Source organism: Desmodus rotundus, chromosome 13, assembly GCF_022682495.2.
Source record: "Desmodus rotundus isolate HL8 chromosome 13, HLdesRot8A.1, whole genome shotgun sequence".
Taxonomy (NCBI): Eukaryota; Metazoa; Chordata; class Mammalia; order Chiroptera; family Phyllostomidae; genus Desmodus; species Desmodus rotundus.
In genome coordinates this window covers 31,752,195-31,773,819 of record NC_071399.1, presented here as the reverse complement: position 1 = coordinate 31,773,819, position 21,625 = coordinate 31,752,195, and the positions used below count along the sequence as shown (strand labels likewise).

General features: G+C 38.1%; 1 protein-coding gene across 1 annotated transcript in view; it reads left to right on the top strand.

Annotated features, from left to right (window-relative positions):
- Nucleotides 1–21,625, top strand: part of MYO16 (myosin XVI) — a 518,514-nt gene that overhangs the window by 254,379 nt on the left and 242,510 nt on the right. The window contains exons 17-19 of the mRNA XM_053916793.1: nucleotides 14,570–14,681; nucleotides 18,287–18,404; nucleotides 19,389–19,460. Of these exons, the coding sequence (XP_053772768.1) occupies nucleotides 14,570–14,681; nucleotides 18,287–18,404; nucleotides 19,389–19,460 (302 nt within the window). The remainder of the gene's footprint in view (nucleotides 1–14,569; nucleotides 14,682–18,286; nucleotides 18,405–19,388; nucleotides 19,461–21,625) is intronic.

The following is a 21,625-nucleotide window of genomic DNA, read 5'->3' as shown; positions in this document are numbered from 1 at the left end:
AAGCCTTCATATATTGTTTCACATTATAACTCTATTATTTGACTATTTTTCTTTGTTTTGCATAATGCAATATAATTATTCTTATAAGCACATTTCCTCTAAGTATCTGCATTACTTCTAAGTTTCCTTCCCTTAGATAAGGAATTTTTAGGTTGGGAGATCCCCAAGATTACAAAGCCGCTTAGACATATGCTGATGAGAGTAAGTGCATTTACCAAATTGTTAACATTTTACTATATCACTAATTGAAATGCATATTTAGAGTTTCGGATCAAGGCAATTGTTGATTGAAATATGCACCAGCATTTTGATATTTAAAAAACCCAAAACATTCACTTTTTTAAATATCGGTTTACCTTCTTGAATTTAATAATTAAATAATCACTGATATTATATATTAGCATTCTATATAATATGTAATGTAATGCATATACGTATAAATTGTATCATTTTGTCTTGACACTTCTGTCTCCCCCACCAGCTCTGGACAAATACTGTGTCTCATTTATCTTTGAATCCCCAGTAATAACAATTCTTGGCACACGTATAAAGTCAGTATTTTTGTTTACTGGACTAAACCCTTATTATCTTAAATTACCAATTTATGAGAACAAAAACATGGAACACTGCCTCTCATCAACATACAGTTTGTTCAAATCAGTCTTTATAAAGCTTCTTTCATCAGACAGCATAGATCTACTATAGCACGGTTACCTATATTCGAGCAATTTCAATACTCTAAATTTTTATTTAAATTCTTACCTATTAGTAAGTGAGTAGTGAGAGCATGGGAACCCTGCTTTATTTAGACCTATGGCCCTATGATCGGTATTAAACTTTTAGAGATAGAGTACCTAGATTGATTAAATAATGAAACTGTCTTATTTGCTGTGATAAGAATGTTCATCTAATAAAAAAATGAATGTTTGGGCCGAAAATAAGAAAAGTATGAAATGTTCTTATGAGTACAAACACTGTGTTTTTAGTATTCTACACTGGGCAAATTAAATCATGGTTGATAAAATGTTACCTCTAAATTTTTGCATTAACTACAAGAATGTTATTTATTAGGATCATATCATAATATATAGTGGTTGCTGAAATGCAAAATAAATTAGTAACGTATCATTAAACCCTATGGCAATTTCCTGATCGAGATCATTACATAGATGTACTGCAGTTGTTTAAATGGAATATGATCAACATTTTAAGTGTCCTACATTCTCTGATGTTTTAAAATAGATTTTGTGTTTTCTTTGGCTAAAATGTATGATTGATTCCATGTAGTGCAGATTTTCAGTTTCAGGAGGAAGAAATTTCCTATCCGAAAATGGAGATTAGTGGGAAGTGAGGATATTTAGACTTGCTGGTGTTAGCAAATCAGCTGATGAAGGTTCTAAGCCAAAGTAATGAAGACAAAGCATGACACGTGATGCAATTTAATACTACACGTTTTTCTTTTCGTGCTCTACCTCCTCTGGATTTCTTCTTTCTCCCCTGTTACCACATACAGAGTTTCTGCTTTCGGTACTGCTCGTGATAGACACATTGTCCTTTGAGAGGAGCTTAAAAAGAAAAAAGAAAAAAAGAAGATAAGAGGCCAATCCAACTTATCTTTAAATAAGACTTTTGTAAGAAAATCATCTTTTTACCCAGAAAGGGAAAAGGAAACAGGCCTGAGCACTCTGTTTTGTTTTGTTTTGATGATGATGACTGTGGTTTTTGACTTCACTAGTTCATCTATGTAACTTAATTCTTTCTTCCCCAACTTTAAGTTTTAGATTCCCTAACAAATCAAAAGTAAATATCTATTTTTATTCTATTCATCCTAATTTTAGAAGATTTTATTTTTATGAAAGTCGAGATTCAGAGTTAACTCTTTGAAGCATGCAATACCTTAAATACTGAAGTTATTAGAAGCAGCAAATTGAGCTTAAAAGAAAAGCTACTACAGGGATTTGTATAATTGTCTAAAAAAATCCACAGAACTGAATTTATTTAAATTTATTTTTAAGGAAATATACAGTTTTATATATTTGAAAACTGAAGATAAATTTGACAATGAAGATGCATCTGAGCTTCATCATATTTCTCCTTATATTTTTGTTAACATCAATAATAGTGGAATTGGCTTAGAACACTATAAAGTTACTTCTGTAAAGAATAATATTGGCATAACAGTAGTAGTAATACTAAAAGTTGACCCAATTTCTGCTAGGTCAGAATATTGTTTCATTCCTTTAGTGTATGAAGGAAAAGTAAAAACAGAATGTTAATTCCTGTGGGTTGACAAACATAGTAAGCCCAGAATAGTCACTGGTCTTAAAGATTCCAGGCTATATCTTTGGGAAGAACTAATCTTAAATATATTTTATTGATTCAGTACCATTCTGTGTAACTGATTGCTTGTTTATATTCTTCTGTAACGTACTTGGGTATCTTATATTAACACCTCAAAATGAGGATATCACATCTGGAGCTAAAGTACATCATTCTGACCATTAATAATAATGTGTACAGAATTTTTGACTTTCAGTTAATTTTTAAATGTAAGGATATAATGATATTTAGGCAAGTTGCTTGGGTGTTCCTTGCAAATGCTCTTTTATGTAGAAGAATTTTGACCTAAAACCCAATACAACATGGTCTGGGACCACTTCCTTGGAGTATTAACTTACTATTTAAGCTCCATTTATTATTTCATGAACAGTGTTTTGTTGTTATTAATAAGTGGCTTAACTTTAGCATGCAGGTAGAAATACTGTAGTAGTTAAAAAAAAGTTTAGAACTAACCTGAGAATAAATAAAGAGCTTACTCTGAATGCTAATGACTTACTTCAAATCATTTTTCTTTTGGATTATCTTGGCTCTGTTTTAAAAAAATTCTATGTTGTAATATTATAAATGAATTACATTTTTATATGATATGTAATTTTGTTGAAAATATGTACCATACTTAAAATCACAGTGGCAGGTCCAAAAGACAAACTTTTCTAAGTTCTAATATCCCATTTCTGATATCATCTAGTCGCATACTTGGTTGTAGGCAAGATTACTTTACTAACTACAGTCTACATTTCATTAAGGTTCAGGAGGTTTTCCTGAATTTTATTTTTAAAATTTCTAAAAATTACAGTATTTTTTATTTTGCTTATTTTAAGTTTTTTTTAAAACTCCCAATTTGTTAAAATGGAGGTGCTAATGTTTCCTACTAGCACGTCAGAGACACTTCGGCAGGATTTGGGGCTGCTGTAAGGACGCCAGGGCCTTGACCCTTTGTACATGGGACATGTCTTCATGCAGGTGTGTGGACATGCAATTTTTGGGGGGGTACAGGTTAAGTTTATTGTCTGTCTACTTATTTTACTAGGAAAGGCCATCAAACTAATTTGGTGAAATATTTATATTTCTATGTAAAGCCATTTTATTATATCCTCACTTTTCTTTCCTTTCTTTTGTCATATTTCCTTCTGTTTTTCCTCAAAGGATTTAATGTATCAAAACTTTGAGATAGTTACGGAGACTTTCTCATGTGTGTGAAACCTACCATACATCCAATACTGACTTATTTTACAAGAATCAACCAGTAACTTTAAGACATGACTTCCATCCACAAAGAATCAAATAGTGATATTTAATTTTACATGTTAAATATTCTGCTTTACTCATTTCACCTATTCAGGTGTTAATTTCATCCAGAAACCCCCTCACAGACATATTCAGAATCATGTTTGTTAAGTAACTGGGTACCCTGGACCCAGCCAAGTTGTCACATAAAATTAACCGTCTCAGAGAGTATGACTAAAACAGAGAAGTTTTTGTCTGGGATGTGTACTTGGTTTGGCCTTGGTGCCTGGGTCCAGACGACCAAGAAAAGAATCCAGGGGAGGGGGCGAAGAGTGAAGAGTAGGTCAGTGTTAAGCCACCTGGTGGCCAGCTACAGTGATGAGGAGAATGCAACTTGCTAAGTCCCACTAAATCAGAATAGTTTGATGGGGTGGGGCTGTGTTATGGGGTGTCTTGGAAAACATGTAGGAGAGTTTATTATTTAGGTGAAATGTTTATGAGTAGATGACAGAGTTGACATGATGGCAATTGGGAAGATTAATCTGACAGAGGTCTCATGCATTCACTCATTATCTTCAATCCCTATTAACAACTACGGGGTATTCCCCAAACAGGCTGGTCTTGCCTTTTTGGAGGGCATTTATGTCCAGGCGAGTGTAATACAGTCTGATAAAGTGCTATAGTGGACGCAATGCTGACTTTGGGAGAGCTGGTAGGAAGGGCATTCAGCCTAAGGCTTCCCAGGGAAAGTGGCTATGAAGAACAATGGGACTTACCCAGAATGTGCAGTGGGGCTTGGATGTGGATTGTATTGCCAGTCGAGGGACTAATGAGTGAGGGCACAGAGGTGGGTGAGAATGAGTCTGTTTGAGGGATGGAAGGAAGTTCGGTGTGGCAAGAGCTCAGACAGAGTGAGAGGAGTGGCTTTGTCAAGACCAGAAGCTGGGGGAGTATTCGTGCAGAGTCTCGAGATGTGACGAAATGGACCCTGGCAAGCCCTGCTGGGGAGTTCGGATTTTAGGACAAAGGTTTAGATTTGGGAAGTGAGTTCACCAAATTTACATTCTAAAAAGAGAACTTTGACTGCAATGAGGAAAATAGATTAGATGTAAGCAGGACTGGATCCCTGGAGACAGAGGCTTCTACAGTATCAGGGTGACTTGCAAGGTTGGAAATGGAGAATGAGCCTATAAGAATAAGCTTATCTCTAGGTCCTGGAGGTAGGAAATGTGAAGAAAAAGGCACACCTCTTAAATTCACTTCGAATGAAGAATCAACCCCCTTAGGCAAATTTCCACATGGTAGTAAAGGAGAAATAAGTTTGGATATTATGAATATCTCAATAGTGAAACTGAAAGGAAAGAAAAATAGGGAAGATGAGAGGATATTAAAATTCCCTTTTAAGCCTTCCAAATCGAAGGAAGTTCCTTGATATATTTATGGGTTACAGTCAGCATGGTATTTTTCACAGAGACAGCAATGCAAAATCATTTGATGCAAGTTCACAGGTGGGCCCCAGAAGAACCCAGGAAACAATGCATTTACCAGAAGTAACTCAGTAAATGGTCATGTGTCTCAATGGCATATTCTGTAATATTTACACATTACAGGAGTTTCCATGCAGGTGCTTACCTAAGTCTGTATGTAAGACACAGGGTTATGTGTTATGGACTTGACCTTACACAAGACCTTACACAATGCTTTTTCATAACGATTTCCCCTGAGGCAGATTTTAGCAAGTGTTCAAGCTTGGCTGAAGCATATTATATATACACACATACTGGCCCTCCCCATGTATAGAACAGGAGCAAGCTGGGCAATGGCTTCGGGCAAATTACAGAAGTCTTCTGCTCCACTACCCCTTACACATGCAGGCCCTAGGCTTTGGCTTGTTAGAAACAGGCTCATGAAAGCCAGACCAGGCCACACATCCTGAGCAAAAAACTTCTCCCATTTCACTAATTCACTCATTTAAATAGTTCTCTGTGAGAAGGAAAGGTGCTTCTTCCTGTGGCAGAAGGGACCCAAGCCCAATACAGGAGTGAGGACCGGATGCAGTCTGGGGTTTGGGCCCCCAAACACTTGTCCTAGGCCCTTCCTTCAGGACAGACATTCAGTTCTTGTGTCTCTGTGCCTAGTTCTCTGAATTAGACATTTTCATGAACAAGTTAGTTGACCATAAGCATTCACTATTTAAAAGATGGTGGGAGTTTAATTTGTTCCACCAGATGTTTTGAAGAAATATTCTGACTGATTAGAAAAATATGGACAAACTATTCCGGGAATGTCACAAGACCCAAAGGCTCTCTGAATGCGTAATTTATTAAATGGGTTCTGTTCTTTTCCTGAATTTATTAAATGATTCTGTTCTTTTCCTAAAGACCACTGGCAATATTTCTTCTTTCCAAACAAAACAGTTTGCAGCTAACATATTAATATTTTCTTTGGTGGAGATTTATGCATTTGAAACTATGTTAATAACAATCTTATTCATATTCTGTTTGGGGGGATTTAAATTTTCTTAATACTTTCCAGATAGCTTGAAAACAATAAAGAACAGAATTTCCTTTTTAGGAACAAGGTGGGGGGTGGTTGGGCAGGAAGCGGCAGTTTACCATCTTCATTAGTAAACTGTAAACAGTGCTCTCTTTGTTGATGCCAACGGTTTGATTTTTGCCTTACCTGGTTTCTGTTTACATATTAAACGTCCCCAAGTAGAAGGCAGCTTTGCCCACAATAGAGAAGACATTGTTCTTTTGTACTTATGCTGAAGCTTAAACACTGAGCAAAATATCCTGTTTGTAGTCTGTGAGCCTCTGATTTGGTAAATGGGCCACACATGTGCTTTTAAGTACACAGTATTATCTTTTCTTTGCACGTGAGTCTTCATCCCCAGGGTATCTTGGACACACATGCAGGTACATAGGAGTCCTTCTGTGCCTGCTGAGTGGTGGTGCTGGGAACGTGGGCAGGGCCGCTGTTTTTTGTTTGTTCCTTTAGTTGGTTGGTTGGTTATTTATTTATTTATTTATGTATAGTTGTCATATAAAATCGTGCAAGTTTAAGGTATACATAACATGCTGGTTTGATACATTTATATATTACAATATGATTACCATTGTAGCATTCCTGTCACATAATTAGCATTTCTTTTTTTGTGGTAAGAATAATTATGATCTAGTTACTTAGCAACTTGGAAGTTTATAGTACAGTAGTGTTGACTAAAATCACTGTGTTGCTGATTATATCTCCAGGACTTACTCACTTGCTAGTTGCAGGTTGGCAGTGAGGATGTGCCCAGCACCACTGTGCAACTGGAGGCACAGGCACCAGAAGGGGACACAGGGCCTTGAAATTCCAACCTGGAGGTTTTGCAAATGGCCATTGTTTGTATTTGATATGCAGATCATGCTATCTTGAATCTCAGGTTTCTTGTCAGACGGGCGCCATAGGCTAGGAAGCAGCATTAATTTGTCCATTGAAGTAGCACATTCTGGAAGAGTTTTCCATTGTGGATTCTTGTTAACAAAGGAAAATTCTCCTGTTATTTAGTGTATGACTTAACTTTATCCATATGTTCTCAGATGGCCTATAAACGTAGTCCAGGGGTTGAGGATCTTCTTTTTTCCCCCACAAAGCATAAAGATCAGCACGCACACACACATTCATACATACACACTCACACAAATTCATATACACACACTGCACACATGATTTTGACTATAAATTTGACCTGCCTTGGAACATACATCACTGGAATGCCATTGGGTTAGGTAAAAAGTTCGTTTAGTTTTTTTCTGTACAATGGCTCTAGTGCTTAGTTGACTTTAACTTGATTCAAATCGATTTTGTTAGATTGTATTGTGACAGCTGTCATAGTGTTACAGAGCAGGAGGGGGGGGGGTTCACGATAAATTATTACAGAAAGGATTCCGCCTTTCTGTCTCTGCAGGTTCCTTCCCCCCACGCCCACCTGCTAGGTTCACAATGCCCGCCGCCAGAGGAAAGACGTCTCTCAATGCCAGAGACTGGTGAAAAGGAAAGGAATTGTTTATTCAAAAGTTACACAAACTTAGAATAATGACCTAATGTCTTCAGTAAGATACTAAAGTCCTCTAGAATACCCACAGATGCACAGTCCTTCCCTCTCCCTGTGCCCAGTCCGGGGTACCGTGTCTCAGGAAAAGAAGTAGAAGTCCGTGATTCAGGCTCCCAGCACCATCAGCTGTGTGGCTGCTGCGATCTCCAGTTAATCCAAAGCCATGTGGCACCTTCTCATGGCCCAGCAGCAAGAGTCCTTTCTCCCCTTTCTCTATGGCTGCAAAGTCTCTCCTGCTGCCTAAGCCGCGTGGCAAGAAGAAGCACTCCAAAACCTCGTGGTCCTCTTTACTCTCCTTCAGAACCGCGTGGTCCTTTTCCCCACTTCAGAACCACATGGACCTCTATCTATCTACTTGCTTCAGAGCCTCGTGGTTCACTCCTTCCTTCAGAGCTGCATGGTCTCTTCTTTCTCCCCCATAACCTTGTGGTCCTCCCTACTCTTTGAAGCCGCGTGGTCTCTCCTTTCTATGGCTGCCGGGCCTAGGTATAAATCCCAGTGCCCATCTTCCTTTGCAGCCCCATTTCTGACTCCTCCTACAGTCAGCTACACCTGCCAGCATCCCTGTATTCTTCCAGCTTTTCTGGGCTGCCATAGTAAGTCTGGGCAGGTGTGGCCCCATGGCATGGAGCCAATCATCTCCACGCTCTCACGCAGGCCCTGTAACCAGGGGGAGTTGCTTCCCAGTCCCATCCTGGGTGGAATTTGGTCCCATCCCCCTGGCTCAAAGCATGGCCACAGCTACTTAACACATCCATGAAACCAGTTAAAGGTTATAGATATGTTAAATGACTGTGCCAGGGGTTAGCTGCAAAGCTCTTGCTACCCAAAACAGCTCTGAATGGCCCTGTTCCATGTGTCCCATCCCCCTTGGCTCAGGCCTGTGGGGGTGAAGACATCCTACATACATTTTTCTAATATTTCCTGGACACCCTGAGTCCTGGACCCCATTACAAATCCCTTCTTGGGGCCCTCCTCTTGGCTGCACCCTGCTTCAATAGCGTGCATTAAAAAAAAACTTATGAAAATTGGTGAATTTTTATATAGCCATTTTAATATTGGAGATGGAAGTAAATAAGCAACATTTTCATCATATTATGCTTTATTATTTCAAGAAAGGTAAAAGCATAACTGAAACGCAAAAAAAAAAATTTGTGCAGTGTATGGAGAAGGTGCTGTGACTGATCAAATGTGTCAAAAGTAGTTTTGCAGTTTCTTGGTACTATTGACATTTTGGCCAAATAATTCTTTGCTGGGGGGCTAACTTATGCATTGAAAGATGTTTAGCAGCACCTCTACCCTCTACCCATGAAGCCAATAGAGGGAGACAGCCTCCATACTCAAAATATCCAAGTTAATAAAGTTATTGGTGAAAATGAAAAATGTGTCTTTTATTTTATGGAAAAAACTAAACAAACTTTTTAGCCAACTCAATACTTGCCATAACAGTCAACAAATTAGAACAATGAAACAGTTGATTAGAAATAGGACATTGTCAACACTTGTTGTTACTGAGTTATTTTAAATAAATTTAACTTGCAATGACCTGGACATTTCTTATCCAAAGCCCAAGCAGAATTTTGCACTGCCCAATTTTAACACATTTTTATTTGGTTTGCTATTTTGTTTCCCGTAAATGGAAACAAAGATCTTTGCATATTTGGTGCATCTGTGCTTTTTTCATGCTGATCTGTAAAAATGAGATTTATAAACTTGCTCAAAAAAACACCATAAGTTTTGTAAATAAAGGGAATGTGAAACCCTAAGGAAACTATGCAGAAGTTTTTCTAGAACCAATAGATGAAGTAATCAAGTCATTGGAGCAAGACTGAACCAGCCGTCACTGAATTCCATTCTTATGTCAAAGATGTGTCAGCCAATGCTGGGGCCTCCATCCCACAGGAGCACCCCCCTCGACAGAGAACCCACCCTGAGAGGAAGTGTGGGCTCTGCAGCAGTTCTCAGAGGCTTCCTCTGAGCTGTGAGCTACTCCAATTCACCCCGGTAACTCAAGTACAAGGTTGGGTCAGAAAAGAGTAAATAAATAGTGAGATATGTTAAATCTTCAAACTTCATGAGATTTTGAATTCTAATTAAAATAGTAAAACCTTGGTTCTTGAACATCTCCCTTGTCAACTGACTTGGTTCTCAACACAGTTGTTCACAGAAAAAAAAATGTCTCAGTTGCCCAACAAAACTTTGGTTCTTGACCCAAACCCTTTCATGCTGATACTGTATTTTTAATGAGAAAAAAATGATACAATTTTTGAACAAATCACATCTTGACCAGTTCAGGAGCAAATTAGGGTCGAGAACCAAGGTTCCACTGTATATCCATGTTTAATAATAATTTCACTGCTTAGTTTTCTCCACCCACATTTTCGAGAAAATATCTAACTCTAGGAAGATGCCTAGCAAGGCTGTTCAATCTCTCTTTCCCTTCCATCTCCCCTGCAAGAAACTTATCATTGATCTTGAGAAGAACTGAGGAGTTAGGACAGAGTATGTGTTGGTTGAGCAATTACTGGACTGGTACATCAAACAAGTTTTAACTTCCTTATGACTCAAATGGGCACAATAATAGCTCTTCTTTCATGATCAAAGTGGAGATTAACTGAAGAAGTGCTTCTAAAACATCCAGTCAACAATTTGACACATGATATTAGTTCCCACTACCTTTCAATTTGAGTGGAATTAGTCAAACACTATTAATCCATCCATAATTTTTAATGTTACAGTCTTATACTCCGAGGCAGACAACACCTAGAGCATGAAACAAAGCTACAATGATTCTTGATTCAACAAACGATGTAGTCTCTGATGTTCCTGACTCTGGACATTGAGATGTCTATATGTTGCCAAACATAGTACTGTTCCAAGTTATGAGTTAAAATAAGGTGATTAAAAAACATATTGAGCTGTAAGTATATGATTTTAAGTCATAAAAAAGGTAATTTAAAAGATATTGAACAATGAGTACTAAGATTTGAATACTGGGAATTGTGGGACCATTAATTAATAGAAGACAAAGTGGAAACTCTCAGACGAAAACATTTGCGCAGTTTTATTTAGGGTGGCTTTCAACCACTGTGTTCAGATTAGTGGGAAAACATCAGGGAAGTGTACGATGCACAACCACAGTCATTCTCACCTATTTCCAAGTGTTGAAAACACCTGGAAATGCCACAGTATTGCACATGTGATTATGAACTTTTGAGTGGTTCATATCGGGCAAAGATAGTCAAGAAGTGAGACCTATGATCTTTTTTTACATACTCTTTTTTTAATTGTTTTTAAAAGATTTTATTTATTTATTTTTAGAGAGAGGGGGAGGAATGGAGAAAGAAAGGGAGAGGACCATCCACATATGGTTGCCTCTCAGGCACCTCCTACTGAGGACCTGGCCTGCAACCCAGGCATGTGCCCTGATGGGGAATTGAACTGGCGACCCTTTGATTCACAGGCCCGCACTCAATCCACTGAGCCACACCAGCCAGGGCAGAACAATGATCTATTTCTTGTATCTGTTTATTATTTTTTTCTGACTGAGAACAGAAAGCATATTTTACCGATTAAAATATTCTCTGTTGTTAAAAGCATTTGTTATAATTTCTCAAAATGTCCCTTCATTTGGCTTAGTTATTTGTGTGATTAAGAGCTTCATTAATGACAGAGCACTTTTACTAAAAGCTCCCCACATATGCAAGATATTTTCTTTCCAAGAAATACTCATATTCTACTTGTTTATTGTAAGCTGAGTGGAAAAAGCATACCATGCACAATATTTTATTTCATTCTCATAAAATTATCATCAACTAAAAATGGAGAATTTTAAAATTTTATTTTTGTTCTCTTTTCATTCCATTTTACAAATAATAAAATACAGTTTTAAAATGTTATCAGAAAGGGGCAAAAAAGACTCAATTCTGAGTCTCCAAATTCTTAGTTGTAATATTTTAATAGCATACTTTTCACGTATTTTTCTGTCCATGTGGTTTTGTTATTAAATGATATCAAAGGGAAGTGAGTATATTTAATTTCTAAAATATAAGCTTTTAATTTTTATACTAACCTTCTCATTTTAAGACAGTTTTTCTGATAACTAAAAACTATATTTTCAGGAACATTTATAATGGACAAAACCAAAAGGTGGTAGGATCAAGGGTGGGAAGTGGGGATGCCTGGGTTTGGGGGGGAGTGGCCGGGGGAAAATGGAGACAACTGTACTTGAACAATGATTTTAAAAAATTTAAAAAACTATATTTCTAGTGAAATCATCCCAGGCACTATTGAATAATGGGAGAAAGTTAAAATTTGTGTGTAAACACTGGATTCTATATTTTTGATTATTTTCATGCCAACAAATGTTCTGGCTGCAGAGGAAAACACAAGCAATTTTAAAGCATCATTCCTGCCATCAGGCAAACTGCCCTCTGAAATTCTCTATTCTGATTGAATTTCTCCTGAACTATCCCATAATTAACAGCCCTGTCTACAGCTACCAACATTAGTTTCGCATTCCTTCTTCTACTCGGAATTTACCTGAAGTAAAAACTGTTGTGAGAATAAGAAGAATTGAGAGTGGTTACAATTTCTTATCATTAAGACATTTTAGTCACTAAAATTTTGTAAGTTTTTGGCAAAATGGTTCTCTGACCGTCATAACCCAATGTCTTTCTGTTATTTTTGACCTTTCCCTTTTTTCCACTGCCCCAAATGCAGCTCAGCCACCCTGGGTCAGGCCTCAGAGGACCTTCAGAGAAAGTGAAACCACTGTGTGAGCTGGTCTGCAACTTCACCTGGGCCTTCTACAGCTTGAGCTAAACTTCCCATGTCCCCCTGCATGACCATCATTTCTATTATCCACAGCGAATACCTTAGATTCTTAAGACACTCCTAGAGCCAACTGTGCCTCCTCATCTAAATTCAGTATTTTTCTCTCCTAGAAAAACTGAAGCCACAAAGCAGCAATTCCTCTACCCCACTGAGATGCTACTGCCTTTGGACCCATATTTCATCACTCTTCTCAGTGGGAAACACACCCTCCACTGGAGTCCTGATTCGAACCCCTCTTCTTTTCCTAGCAACTTTCTTTTTTTCACCCCAACAACCCCCTTTCTCTTAGGTTTTTTTTTATCCAGTCTTTATGTATTTCTATCTCAGCATATAAATATTCGGAAGTCTGTCCTACTCCACACCCCAGAGACTAGACTGTTTTATTTCTGTCGTTTGCAGCCAAGACTGAGGAAAGAGAAGTGCTCACAGACCCCACTCCCATAGCACAGACCACAGCCTGTGTTCTCCCCACTCCATCTGTTTTCTGGTTTCTATGGTTTCTTTTCTATCAATATCAATCAATCTTAAAAACACATTATTCCTTTGTTTTGGTGACTTTTTTCTTTCAATTTCCCTACTCCTTTCCTGAACACTCAAATCTTTCTTACCCCTAAAGGTTTAGCATCTCTTTTTGTGTGAGTCCATTCACTCACTTTTGCATATTGATGACTTCCAGATCTTATTTTCTAATATTTTCTGAGTTTCAGGTCCCTATAGTCAATAGATTCTTTGAACCAAAGTTGAACTTTAACAACAAGTTCAAAGTTAACAGGACTAATATAAAATATAAGAATTTCTCTGTCAAAAAATTCTTCCTGTTGGTTGATGGACTCTGTGGTTGATGAGCCCACTGTCCACACTCTTCCCCAGACAGAAACATGAAAAGCATCATCGACACATCTCTCTCTTCCACCTGTATCCAGTCTGTGCCCTCATCCCACCCATTCTGCCTCCTCGATGCCTCTCTGTATCTCATTCTCTTCTTCATCACTGCTAACCTCTCACTAGATCACCCAGCACCCTCAGTTGCCTCACCTCTTTCCAGATAGTCTTTCACTGGGATACCAGAATGTTCTTTCTGAAACAACAATCTGATTGTGCCACTTCTTTGTTTCAAGACCATTAGGACTGCCCATTACTTCTAAGACATAGTTGAAACTCTTCTGCAAGACATACAAAAAACTCTGGCGACTTCTCCAAGCTCATCAATCTCTGCTGTCTCACCATAGGCTCCAATTTTGCTCTTCTACCCAAGTTCCCTATCATGCGTAATGCATGCTTAATCTTGTGTTCCTTGGTACCTGTTGCTAATTTTTAAGGAACACCCCTAAAAATTTGTTTGGCAGATTCTTATTGAAGTGTCAGTTCTTGGAATCAAAGCTTCTTTCTCTCCCACAATCATTCCTCAACATCTTCTTCTAGGTTTGGTCCCCTTCCTGGGCCAAACACATTCCCTCACATTCAAATCCCTCACATTCATCTTTATTGTTCTACTACTTTTACATTGTATTGTAGCTGCCCCTTCTCTTGTATCTGCCATGGGCACATTAAGTTTGAGCTTGCAGGGATGAGTCCTTTATCTTCATATCTTTAGCTGCTAGTATTATGGATTTGGTAGGTGATTCCTACGTGTTTGTTGAATGAAAGAAATAAATTAATGAATTAATCAACTACCACATAATTAAAAGATATTGACAAGAAGAAATAATAAATTACTTTAAATTAAAATTCTTTAATAAAAATGCTAATTACAAAGCATATGACAGGACCCACCAAATTTCCGTATGAAATACATAAACACCATGACCTTCTCTTGTCGGTTGGAAGGGTGCAGCTAAGGTGAGAACCCAAGTAAAACAGTGTAAATATGTTCTGGTACAACAAGAACCTTTTTTTCCCCTTCCTGAAACATCATGTGCTATTATGTAGCAAAGCCTTATAAACACAGTGCACAATGTCCAGGTGATTTCCATTATTCTGGACACCAAATATGGCCGAAGTGACTTTTAACCACTGCAGCTTGACTATGAGCCAAGCCATAATGCTGTGTGCTTTTTCTCCTAACAGGTATTTGAACCAGACCCCACGAGACAATGTATCAATAGCAGAGAATTCTCTGAACAGGGAAAGATTTGCTCTTTTGAAACAAGCTCTGAATGTAGTTGGCTTTAGTAACTTGGTGAGTTATATCACAAATATTTCTCTGAGAAACCAACCTTGTACTATTTATCAAAGTTAATCTTTCAAAACCTTTTACTGAGTCCCTATTATATTCCGGATGTGGTTGTAAACACTCATGAGTCAGCAGAGAATAAGCCCCACTATCTGCCCCTTGGAATTTACATTCCAGTGGGGGAAATAGACATAAATGAGGTGTTCAGGTTCGTTCAGGTTCATAGGTACTATGTAGACTAATAAAGAGTGAATAGAGAAGGGGCTGCTACTTCCAATAGGGTGGCCAAGGAGACCTTTTCCCAAATGAACCATGTGAGCCAAAGAGATTTGACCAACTCAAGAAAATTGGCAGATCTAAAGGAACTGTTTACTGCCAAGAATCACTTTATTATAATATCTTCCTGAACAATATAAAACTTTTTATTTTTAAAGAATTACCAAATGCCTGCAAGTATTATGGACCTGAAAAATGTCATTTAAACTGTATAAGCTACTGCTGTGCAATGAAAGTCTCTAGGACCATGTAAATGTTCTGGACCTGTGCTGTGCATTACAGCTGCCCTTAGTCACCTGCAGGTACTGAGCACTTGAAACATGGCTAGTGAGAATGAAGAAATAGACTTTTAACTTTTCTTTGTTTTAATTAATTTAAATTGAAATGGTATTGTATGTTTAGTGTCACTGAATTGTACAACACAGGTCTAGTGCATAGGAGATGTGAAGTAATCTAAGCCTTGAGACTTCTCAGAATTCCCACAAATCTCTTTCCCTACACATTATCTGTTTACCCCTATTCAATATGGTGTACTTTTGAGTTATGACCAATTCCTCATTACAGTTAATGTAAGATTGTGTGGCTAACTTTGGTATGCCAGTAGTCCAGGAACCCAGATTTAGTCATGGATTTAAGTATTATTTTTTCCCCTTTTTCTTAAATCACTAACTTAATTGCTCTGGGTGTTTGTTTTACTCTTGCCCATATAGATAGGGTAAATGGGTCAGCGAGTGGATGGGAAGGGGTAGGAAGGTGACGACAAGGGAGGGGACTCACCTTAAATGCATTAGCTTTGGGCACTTTGCTTCACTCCACCTTCACCCATTCAGAGATTGGAATTCTGGGAACGGCCATCATATGGTTTAAATTTTTTTCTGATTATCCAATCTCTGCATTTGTCCTTTACTAACTCCTACCCACTTGCTCTTTCCTGTCTTTACACTTGCTACTGTTGTATTTTTTATTATTTCCCCCCTTGCTTCATTCCTGAAATACCTCCTTTCTTATAGGAAACTGGGATATAGAGGTGGGTAAGGAACAATTCTACCAAAGTTTCAGTTGCTTGGAAACATGGCTTTAAAAATCCACGATTGATCCTCAAAGTCAAGACAAGCAAAATATACCTCCATTTAAGACAGTTAATAGAAAATTGAAGAACCATTTTAGTAAAAGAAATATGAGCATTTTAACAAAAGACAATCCCTGTATCGATCCTTTGGGGTAACTGTGATGGTGACAATTTAGTCCACTTTGTAAGAATAGATCGTGTCCAATAAGACTGGAAGGAAGGTATTTCTAGGTGAGTGATGGCCTTGAATCAAGGGAGATTGTGCTCCTGAGTGCTCGGTTCATAAAGGCACCTCCTCCTCTTCCTCCGTCACCACCATTCTAGATGGCCAGCGTGATGGTTGGCGGCTGTTGCTGGCTGTTGCTGACTGTGCCCCCTGCTCACAGAGCAGTTTGTTTTTACCTCGGTCACAGTATTTACCACAGTTTAATGCATGGTTATGGGTAGTTTTCACAGCTCCGTCTCCACCACTAAGCTCTAAGATCCTTGAGGGCAGAACAAAGGCTTCTTGTCTGTGTATCCAGAAGTTCCTATCTCACAAGGGACTAGAAAACTTAATGAGCTATTGGATTTATTAAAGGGGGGAAAGGGTTGTCAGGTAGTATAAGAAGTAAAATGTTATTTAAACAAGCAAAAATGAATTAAATCTAAAACACTCATTTGTGATTAGGGAGTTATCAAAAACATTTTTAAGTAATGCAAAAATCATAGAGCACTGGACCAGAAAATGCCTTATAGATCATCCTTGTCAATGCCCTCATTTTAAACATGATATAATTATATCATATGACAAAAAGTAGAAATTCTGGAGGAAATTCATGAAGTCCTATGGAGTATATTGTTTCAACTATATATTTATAAAGAAAATAATAATAGTTCTTAGTAAAACTTCCACAAGCAGGAGCTTTTTATTTCCAAATTGCAAATTAGGAAAATAAATACAAACCTGAAAAGTTATGACATTTGCCCTATGTGGCACTTAACCAATTTTGCTATTGATACCATCACACTAAATACATATTAGTCTAGAAAAGCATATTTTAATTTGCAGCTTCTTCTTGACTTTTCATTCCTGACAGAAAATGAGTGTCTAAAACAATATTTAGGGTATTTTTTCTTTATGCAGAGTTCCAGGTCCTCAAGTATTATCTTTCAGCAAACATTTTTGTTTTGTTTTTTTAAATGTTTATTTATTTTTTAATATTTTATTTATTCACTTTTAGAGAGAGGGGAAGGAGGAAAAAGAAAGGGAGACAAACAGCAATGTGCAGGAGATACAACAATCTATTGCCTCTCCCACGCCCCCAGCTGGACACCTGGCCTGCAACCCAGGCATGTGCCCTGATCTGGGAATCGAACCTGTGACCCTTTGGTTCACTGACTAGCACTCAATCCACGGAGCCACACCAGCCAGGGATCAACAGACATTCTTTTACTCCCAGTTACCTTCTGCTCAAAGATAGCTCCTGCCAAAATCCATTTTTTCTGGATTTTCCTTGAAACACCTTAAAAAACAACTAGCATTTTATTTATCTAAGCATAGTTGTTTTCATCGTGCCTCCCTTAATTTTCCAGCAGAAGTGAAAAATTCTATAATCATAATACCAACGTATCTCATAAGAGAGGTAACTAGAAGATGGACACCACTGCCTGTGTCCTCTGGTGAAGCAGCCCAGTCCCCTGAAGTCTGGTCAGCCCCCATGTGCAGTTGTCAGTATGGGGGACGTATGGAGTCTGACCTCCCCAGTGACACCCAGCCAGTCAGACCATCGTTACACAATGATTCGTTTTTCATTTCGATATTTATATAGAAATGGTTCATGTTTATCAGAACATCACTTCCTTACTCTCTTTTGTTTAAGGACCAGAAACATTAATTTACAGGAAGTGTGCATTGAACTATGAGATTTTAATTTTGAGCTAGAATCAAACATTCGAGATCTGAAAAATCACAACACCACTAATAGGGTCCACATCTTTTTTTGAAAAAACATTTTGAAATGCATTTTTAACTTGAAAACAGGCATCATTTAGGTTTTTTTAATAGAGAATTATTAGTTGTTATTAGATCTTTATTTTTTCTACAAGTTGTAGTGAAAATACTGAAATGCATTATACAGTAATTTTATTCCTCATCTAGAATAGGAGTAGCTGACCATGTTAACATCACATTTTAAACCTACTTTTAGGTTTTTAAAGGGTTTGACTTTTAATCTATTTTCTTCTAAGTAATCCTGTTCATTTTCTCTATTTGTAAAATTCATAGGAGGTGGAGAATCTACTTGTGATTCTAGCAGCAATATTACACATTGGAGACATTCGGTTCACGGCTCTGACGGAGGCAGACTCTGCGTTTGTTTCTGACCTCCAGCTTCTGGAACAAGGTCAGTGGAACAGAGCTAACATTAACCTCTTGGATATGCAGTTTTGTAGAGCGGCCAGTAGATGGAGACACACTACAGAAAAGCCAGGTGGAATAACACTTTTCTCCGGGAGCAGAAATCAGTGAGAAGAGTGGGGAGTGGGCTGCGGGGGCGGGGCCAGGGGGCGGAGGGGGAATAACCTGTAACTCTGTTCTTTTTTATAAGTGATGGGAATGAATAACAAGATACACTTTTATGTTCGCCTGCTGCCCACCACATTGGCAGGTTGATTCTTCAGCACATACTTGGGTTTATTTATATTCTAAGTGTTCTCCACCCCCATCCCTGCCACCCAGTATATTTGGGGGACATGTTATTACCTAAGGATTTAAATCAAATTCAATTACTTCCCTGAAGAGATCTTGCCAAAAATCTCTCTTTCTTTTGAAGTTTCCTGTTAGTCACTCCCAGGTTGCTCAGGTTCCTTTTTTTTTTTTTTTTCCAAAATACCTTAAAACCAGATTGTCAATGAACAGCATATCTTTCCCTCATAGCAAAGTACTTTAATCAGGAATTGGGAGAAATCATTCAGGTCTATTTCTGAAAGGAATGAGGGAAAAAAACTTGTTGCAAGAACCCCAAGAACTCATTAAGGTTTTGATTACTTATAGGCTGTTTCTTTAGTTGAATTTGACAATTAAGTTGGTAGTTTAGTTTTCTTTAATATACACAGTTTCTGTAGAAGCCAAAGAACTTATAAGTATGACCCATGGACATGAACTATAGGGGGGAATGTGGGAGGGAGGGGGTGAGCAGGATGGAGTGGAGTGAGGGGGGGAATGGGACAACTGTAATAGCATAATCAATAAATATATTTAAAATATATATATATATAAACATTTTCTAATGGGTGTATATAAATCTTATAAATCATAGCCATAAAAGACAATGTTCTCTCTGTCAAAAAATAGTAACTTCAGTTTTCAACATTGCTTTAACTTTTAGTGGCTGGAATGCTACAGGTCTCGACAGATGAACTAGTGTCTGCTTTGACAACCGATGTCCAATACTTCAAAGGTGAGTTGTCGGTACTCTGGCTGTCACCTTTGTGCAGTCATGGTCTTCTCTGAAATACAAAAAGTAAATACAAACTTACCTTTCCCCACTTAGTGAAACTGCTTGTGTGAATTGAGAATGCCAAGTGAGAAAAACCTTATGAATCTATTTGGTCACTTTAATCTGACTATACTTGCACTATACTGACTATCGTGAAGTGAACCTTTTCTGCTTTTGAGAGACCATTTTGATTAATTAGTCACCTTTCCTAGCTAATCGGGCATTTTAGACAAATCAAGTCATCAGTTCAAGGGGAGTTATTTCATTAGAACATTGGATCTGTTTGTGTATGTGGGGCCCTGCTGCCCTCTTCAACGAAGAGCATCCCTTTTCCTTTGCACCATCACTTATAACAATAGCTCCCCCTTATTGGGTGTTTATGACAAGAATTGTGCCAAGCACTATGAATGTGGGATTTTTTAAAATTTTTACAAATTGCTATGAGGTGTATATTGCTATTTCTGTAACTAGATTGGAAGAGGTTAAATAACTTTGTAACCATTAGTAAATGGCATGTTTGGAATTAAAATCTAATGTTACCTGATTCCCAAGGTAAGTCTCTATGCTACATGCATCTCTACTCAAGGGGCAAGAAGAGTGGCTTTCCTCCTTGCTCTGCAGTTACTCACTATGAGTCATGGCCTTACCAAGCTGCCTCTGTATTGTAATTTTGAGGACTCACCAGCCACCTGATCTTTTTTTCTCTAAATCAACATTTTTCTTACTTCTGTTTCTATGGGACCTACTTGCAGGTACCTGGGTATGTGACATAATTTCTGCCTCATATCTGGAGTTACCGAACATGTTTCTGAACTCTATGAATCTCCCCATTATCCACTCAGTTGCCCAAAAGTCATTCTTCCACCTCCTTCTCAGCTGAGTAGATCAGACACAGTTCAGCTCTACTCCATAAGTAGTTTTCATCCCTACTGCCTTCCCTTCCTTCCTATCACCATTTCCTTAGTTTACCCTCCCCTAGATTAGGGCAGGAATGTGCTTAATCTTTTACTTGTCCGTATCTCATTTTACCTTCTTTTCACACTGCTTTCAGGCATAATCTTTCTGAAATACACATATGATTTTCATCCACGGGTAACAGTCTTTGAAAGATTTTCCAATGCCTCTATAGAACTACAGCTTGTCACTGTGGGATAGCATGGGAGGTCCTTATTACTGGGGCCACACCTAACTTTTATGCTTTGTTTTTAGCCATTTTCCCACTGATAATCCTTGCAATCCAGCCACACTAAGTTTCTTAAAGTTATCCAAATGCATTATTTTTTCTCCTGACCTTTTAAAGAAAAACTGAACTCTCCTTTAATATCTATAATTTAATATATGCAGTTTTCTCTGCTTATACTTCCCTCCTCTCCTTACACCCCTGCCATGTTGGTGACTCATTAGAACCCTTAGTCAGGTTGACTCTAGAGACCTCAATTAGGTAACATCAAAAGCGGCACATTGCTTTCACTGCCACCATGTGTTGTTCCATCCCCCTGGCCTTGAACTTACAGCTCCCTGACTCTTTATTACCTGCTGTTTTGTTTGTTCATTTGTTTCGGCAGCAGTTCTGCTCCCTATGTGTATTTCCATGGTTAACAACGTAACCTTCATTTCACAGCAACTCCCCTCACTTCCCATGGTCATCATCCTACTGCCTAGCACCCTGCTCAGCCTGAGTTGCAGTGGGAGCCAGGTCTGTCAGCGCTGCAAAGCAGGAACACAACTTCCCTGTTCCCTCTCCACTCTCCAGCATTAACGCTGTCATGGACTTGATACCAAATCATCCTCACTTATTTTTTTTTTGCTTTCTTCTCTAGTCTATTTTCTTCTAAAATATTATTTTTCAAGATTTCAATTAACATCTCTTTGAGAATGACACAGAAATTTCTACCTTAAGGCCCAATCTTGTTCCCACATTCCAGACCCACATTTTGGTTAGTTGGATCATTTCTTTGAACATATTTAAAATATGACTTATTTTCCAGATGGCCAGGTTTCCAAATGCCTTAGGGATGATTCAGTATCCAAACCAGTGAACTGTTAGCGAGAAACTTGTTAAGAGGGGCCCTTCAAAGAGGTGGGTCGCTAGCTGAAAGGAAATTACAGTCTGCAAAAGGTCAAAA